The sequence below is a fragment of the Juglans regia genome, chromosome 4 (genome assembly GCF_001411555.2).
Source record: "Juglans regia cultivar Chandler chromosome 4, Walnut 2.0, whole genome shotgun sequence".
NCBI classification, from domain to species: Eukaryota; Viridiplantae; Streptophyta; class Magnoliopsida; order Fagales; family Juglandaceae; genus Juglans; species Juglans regia.
Genome location: NC_049904.1, coordinates 16,323,415 through 16,330,574, shown reverse-complemented (window position 1 = coordinate 16,330,574; position 7,160 = coordinate 16,323,415). Strand labels below are relative to the sequence as shown.

The 7,160-nt window shown below is 32.6% G+C and overlaps 1 protein-coding gene across 1 annotated transcript; it reads left to right on the top strand.

The window, feature by feature from the left end:
- The first annotated feature begins 4,420 nt into the window (after positions 1-4,420).
- On the top strand, positions 4,421-6,548 carry LOC109004742 (patatin-like protein 6). Its single transcript, XM_018983398.2, has 3 exons — positions 4,421-5,442; positions 5,781-5,843; positions 5,955-6,548. Exons 1-3 carry the CDS (start codon positions 4,495-4,497, stop codon positions 6,231-6,233), a joined length of 1,290 nt encoding a protein of 429 aa, XP_018838943.1. The 5' UTR covers positions 4,421-4,494; the 3' UTR covers positions 6,234-6,548.
- The last annotated feature ends 612 nt before the right edge of the window (positions 6,549-7,160 follow it).

The following is a 7,160-nucleotide window of genomic DNA, read 5'->3' as shown; positions in this document are numbered from 1 at the left end:
AATCCAGTTTACCGGTTCACCTATTTTTGTTTTTATACCCTGACATGCAAGTTCCGTAATCCGTGCAAGCCTTTTCAAAAAAGGTGAAATTATTAAAAAAAAAAAAAAAAACCTATTTTTTTATGATTATTTTCTATTTTTTTTTTTAAAGTGCTTTTGCATTCTAAATTTGTATCTAAATTAATCAAGTGGAAATTTGCTACACCTCTCGATCCCAACAAATTCCAACAGAAGTTCAAATCTACCTTAAATGAGCTCACGATCAATACAATGAGATTGTCAACCTTATTGAGGTAAGGCCAATTCGATTTAGCTAATTGGGGTTTTACTACAAAAAAAAAACATGATTATTATCAAGAATTAATAGGTATTTTCCAATATTCCTATAGCTTCTAATAAGACAAGTTACATTGATTAATGTACGTATGGTGTATATATAGTTATATCGCAATATTCAACATTGAATGAGGGAAGGAAGGAAGGGGAAACATATCTTGAAAATAAGAAATACACATAACAAAATATCTTAAAAACCATGACTCCCAATTATCTGACAATCATACTCAACGAGGCAATGAAAAAGAAAATCGATCTATTTTTATTTGGTATTTTGGCTTAAATTCTTTGACTCTTGGTCCTCGATACCCAATCAAATCATCTCTTTTGAGGTTGAGTGCATTTCTATAGTCCTCTATTTAATAATTCTTCTTCTATGGTGATGGTGAGGATATCAATCGATCTAAACCAACTCCTTATATATACAAGTTAACATGTCAACTATTATAAAACTTATTAGAAAGCCACGTTAACCAATTAGAAATGTCACCAAATCCTCGGTCCTTGCGGTTGGCCTTTGTTGTTAAACCAACAATAACAAACAAGTAAAAGCAACAATCACACGACACACACACACATGTCAACAACGTTTGCCTCTTTTGTTCACTCTGATTTGCTTAACCTCGTCACAAAAGAACAAACATTACACACACACACACATATATCTATATAGTGAAAATGGCACTAGAAACCCTAAACAAAAAAATTGGATTGTTCGCTCGAACGAACACTAGAGTTAGTGCTTCACTCAAGCTAACGTAACACGAACCTTAAGTGAACAATCTCTGATATTCGCGCGAGCCCACTGTCAAACGTATCTCGAGCGAATTCACGGGTTGAGTTTCGCTTGAGTGCTAGGTCAAGTGAACTTTCTATCTACGCTTTTCTGCTCACAAACCAGGCTCCTTATACAACCCAACAATCTTAATAACAAGAAACATATACTATGGTGTATATATGTGCGACTCATTTAGAGTACGGACTAAGACAAAAGAATTACCTTTTCTTCCCTAACCAATTTCGAGGTGTCTCTGATATAATCAATTGAGATACATACTATTCTTTATTATGAATTTTGTCATTTGATATAATATATTTTAGTAAGTTTTTATTTAATTGGCTAACCTATGAAATCACTTAAAACATTCTATCTCAACAAGTGTAACTGAGCATGATAAAATTAAAGATAAAGAGTAATAATGCATATCAAATTACCATATGATGAAGCTTGTGTGTTTCGATTTCCAACAAAGAAAGGATGTATCTTACTCCAAGAGAAATAAATACTCCTATACTCATCCTTCCGTCTTATATTGTTAATCATATAATCAAAACTAGTCAGAAATCACTTTATAATAAGATGAGATAAGAAATTTAAAAAAAAAAAATCATAATTTTCTTTCCGAATATCATAAAACACTTTTTAATTTTTTCATGCAATTATTACTTGATCGTTATAATTTTATAAACTTTAAAATAAAATATAAAAATCAGTATAACTTTTTCAACTTTTAAAACAAAAATATATATTAAAAAATTAAGAACTAAAAACATTTAACACTCAAATTAAAAATTAAAGTTTTCCAAACATTCAAACGTTTTCAAATTAGAAATTGGGTGTGAGAGGAGGCTCAAGCCCCATCAAAAGTCAGAAGAGCAACAAAAAAAAAAAAAAATTATATGGAAAATGGTAAAAAGCTTTATCTAATGATGATGTACTCCAAAAAGCCCCCAACAACAACCTCCCCAATAAGTATCCATGGCTACCCCCTTGATTGTGGAAGATTTTTTTGACTTTTAGATTGCTTGAAACAAAAGTATTTCATAAATTAAAATGCTCGATGTATAGGATTACATCACGCAATCTGTCTTCATCAAAAATTAAAAAAAAAAATTAAATTAATAAGATTTATCCATTTCTTTTATAAGACATGATTTTAATTATAATATTTGGTTCAAACACAGTGACAGCGAGGGCCTCAGAAATTTGAGGAAAAAGAAATTTAAGTCAAGTTTTTTTTAAAAAAAAAAAAAAAAGAAAATTGTTAAAATAATAACATTAGGGAACTATTATTTTTATAATTATTATTTTATTAACATCCCTAAAAAAATTTTAATTCAACTTGATGTCATGAGTTTAAATTGGTCACTGATTAGAGCACGTAGGTATAAAAAAATTATTTATTTGTAGCCAGCTGTTCCTTATAAAAATAATTATTTCTTATTAAAATGAGTATATTTTCATCACAAATAATCATTCTCACCGTAAATAATTCATCATAAATATAAGGTTTTTTTTTTTTTTTGGTAGAATGCACTCACAACAAATTCTCTGGATACTAAGTTATTTTTTGCTTTTATTGAAACGCATTATTATTATGTAGTAACTTTTTTTTTAATAATTTCCTATTTAAATATTATTTCTCCAATCTATCTTTATTTTATTAATGCGTTTACTTTTTCTTTTTAACCTTCATTTTTCCAAAAATTTATGCTCGTTACTTTATATATAATAGCTGATCATGATGTCAATTTTATATGTTAGTCTTCCATTAACTTTCAATGGCTTATGATACAATCAATTAACAACAAATAACCAAATATCTTAGTGTTTGCACCACTTTACTACTCTATCCAAATGAAAGAAGATTGTCCCAACACATGAATTCTTTCTTACAACTATTTTATAATTCTGTTCTAAATTGATGATATTAATTTGATAAAAAGAGCTGATCAAAGAGTATTAATTATTAACATACAAAAATAACATCAATCTAATAGAGAATTGTGTCTCCATTATTACTCCAAGACAGGCCTCGTTCACTTTTATAAAATTTTTCATTTTATCTCATCTAATCATTACAACTTTTTTAAATTTTTACACAAAATAAAATAAATAATTTAATTTTTTCAAATCTCAGAACAAAAATAATATTAAAAAATATATTCTAACAATATTTTATTTCAACTCATCTGATCATCTGCGAAAACAAACGAGACCTAATAGATCATCATAAACTTATAAATATTTTATGACTATTTTACAAAAATTGGAAATATATTTAATGAAGTTGCACAATTAATAACATTGATTGATTTTAAAATAAATTGTGAAATATTTGTACGAATTTTATGTGTATCATTATCCATAAAGGAACTTATGTGAGTCGATCCCATTATATAAGAATTGAAGAGTCGAAAAACATGAAAGGAAACAAAAAAAAATTAACATTCTTTTTCATCGTAATTCTTTATAATATCATCCCAATCATATATAATTGGTGACGTTGATAGATTTCATGTGTGTCATTTAAGTGGTTTATAGAATAAGGCATTTGAAATGTAATAATCATCATGTGTAACTTCGGCTGATAGGACTAATTAGGATAACTAGTAGCATTGCAAAAAGAAATATTCTTTTTTATCTGAAATATTGCGAGCCTTCGTTGCACTTGGCAACGTAACACATCCTTCCTTTTAAGTAATTAATAGAAGAATTTATGTTATAAATATATTTTATAAAAGTAAGTTTATAAATCGATGTGATTTAATATTATATGTTCGATTGTAAAATTTATTTTTATTATAAAAATTAATAATGTATCATATGAAATCATATTAATTATAGATTTACTTTCATGAGATCTTTATAATTGCATGACTCAAATCATTACTATTAGAATAAAAAAAAATTAAATTAAGATTATGTTTAAATACAGAAACGATTTCATCTCATCTCATCTTATATCATTTTATTATGACAATTTTTTAAAATTTTTACATAAAATATAATAAATAATTTAATTTTTTTAAATCTCAACATAATAATAATATTAAAAATATTTTATTTAATTTTTATTTAAAATTATTTTATATTATCTCATCTTTAGTATACAAACTGGACTAAATATAGTATTAATATATTATCCAAGAAAAATATATATAAAATATTGGAAGAGTCGAGACCGGGGGAGTGGGGTCTTAATACAGTAAACTAATAACCCGCACGTACAAAGTACAAAGCCTGCGGCCACTCACACACCTATAAAATACAGTCCTCTCCTTTCCCATTCTCCTCGTTCTATATCCCACAGTTCCCACTCTGTCTTCCTTTCTTTTTCTTTTATCTTTCCTTCTTTCTCACTAAATTCAAAACAAATGGCGGCAGTAATGTCTGCTTCCCCCATGCACGACATCGACCTCGACAAACTCACCTACGAGATCTTCTCCGTTCTCGAGAACAAATTCCTCTTCGGCTACGAGAACGACCTTCCCCTTCCCAATCCCACTTCCAAGCTCTCCTGTCATTCCGGCCGCCGAGACTTGATTTCATCATGCAAGCACAATCCCGGCGCCAAAGTCAGAATCCTATCCATCGACGGCCGAGGCTCCACTGACGGTATATTGGCCGCTGCCACCCTCTCCCGTCTAGAGGACTTCCTTCGCCGCAAATCCGGCAACCCAGATGCCCGCATTTCTGACTTCTTTGACGTCGTGGCCGGCTCCGGCGCCGGCGGCATCCTAGCTTCACTACTTTTCACTCGTGGCAGAGGCGGCGCCCCAATGTTCACCGCCGACCAGGCGCTGAAGTTCCTTGTCAACAACCACCGCAAGATCTTCCGGTCATCTCCGTCGGGGGTTCTCCAGCGGATTATCAGGTCGGATAAGGCGGAGAGGCTCTTCCGTAAAACATTCGGGGAGTCCACTCTCAAGGACACGCTGAAGTCCATCCTGATACCCTGCTACGACTTCTCCACAAACGCGCCGTTTCTGTTTTCCCGCGCGGACGCCTTGGAAATGGACGGCTACGACTTCAAGATAAAGGACGTCTGCGCCGCTACATTGACGGCACGTCCCGTCGAGATAGCCTCGGTGGACCGGAGGACAAGGATCAATGCCGTGAACGGCGAAATCGCCATGAACAATCCGACGGCCGCCGCAATTACGCACGTGCTGCACAACAAGCTGGAGTTTCCGCTCTGTAATGGAGTGGAGGATCTGCTCGTTGTGTCGCTGGGAAACGCGCAGTCCGAATCTGGCATCGGAAATATCACTTCTTCGCCTACCGGAATCTTTAGGATAGCCGGAGAAGGAGCTTCCGACTTGGTACGGATTTCATACTATAATATATATTAATATAGCAGGAGTGAAAAAAGAAATAAAAAATTAAAACTATATACCATTGCAGGGTAGTTAGGGTAGCCATGATCAAAGCTCCAACCAACAATTTACTTTTATAATTCTTGACTTATTTTTTATTTTTTTTAAAGTACGTTTTAAACAACTTTGTCGGCAAGGGAATCTTGAATATCATGGGTTTAATCTATCTAAAGCACCAGCACATTGTCTTTTGTCTAACTTTTTAGCATATTTGGTTCTAATTTCTTCGAATTGGGTTGGCTAATCATTGTATGTTTCTTGCTCTTATTTTGGAATATATATAGGTTGATCAAGCTGTTTCAATGGCGTTCGGTCAATGGCGGACAAGTAATTATGTGCGCATTCAGGTAACAGAAACATTCCTTGATCAAGTGCCACACTACCAGACAAAATGAAATTTATATCCTGGCATGTATGCATACAAATTTAATAGGGAAGTGCTTGATTTAACGTTACAGGCAAATGGTCCTCCTCCTGCTAATTACAAGAGCATGGATTTGATGGCCCTGACGGAAAATATGTTGGTCCAGAAGAATGTGGAGTCTGTTCTGTTTCATGGGAGGAGGATGGTTGAGAGCACAAATCTAGAGAAACTAGAAATGTTTGCTGGAGAGGTAATCAAAGAACAAGAGAGGAGAAAAACCAGCATTTTGCCAACAGTGGTGTTGAAGCAGGCATCAGCTCCTTCCCCAAGAACATCTTCTGCCACCACTCTCTCGACCCAATCTTCTTGCTAGCTAGCTAGTTTGGCTGATCATCATTTAAAAATATCATAGAAAAAAGGGTGGATTAACTCAAGTTGCTAAGGTTGATTTGATTATTAAACAATTAGAGAGACGTAGATAGGTCTTACAGTATTTATCTAATGTTGTTTGAAAAATTTATACAGACAACAGTAAATACTGTAGAATCTATTTCACGTGTCTATCTGATATATTTTATTATTATTAAGAAGAGTTTAGTTGTGTTACTATGTATACTCTGCCGCTCGTGATGAATTAATGATATATGAATGTCTAAATCCGAGCTGAGCTGAGTTGAATTAAGCTGAATGAGATACATATATATATAATTATTATTATTATTTTTTTTTTAGTTTTATGTAAATTTATGGTATGTTGTGGATTTTTTATATGGAGAATGGAGTTCACTTAAATTCAATTAAATCAAAGATTCTCTGCTTCTGGGTAGTTCGCACATATGTCTGATTTTGTGAAGAATTAATGCAATTCTCTTGATAAAAACTATTGTTTTCTGTAATATTCAATTATATATATATGTGTGTACCATCCATACACATCTAGGCCATTCCGATCCCTTTAATTTGAAATTGAAAAACAAGTGGCTCGTCTTCATGAAATTGAATTCTTCTTTCAGCAAAGGCAAGTGGTCCAAACCGCACGATGTTATCTTTGTGTGAAAGAGTGCAAGAAGACTGGCCACGATACACCTCACCGCCTGCTTGACCAATGACGCGGGATGATTGATGCCTTTGCTCATTAATACAACCATGCACCACTTTTTTTTTTTTTTTTAACTCTTTATTTACCTATTTATATATGAGTAATGATACATCTACAACATTTTATACAACACATTGTACAACAATGTGTTAAATAAGGGGTATATTTGTAAAATCACCTTATTTTTATAAGATGATTTTA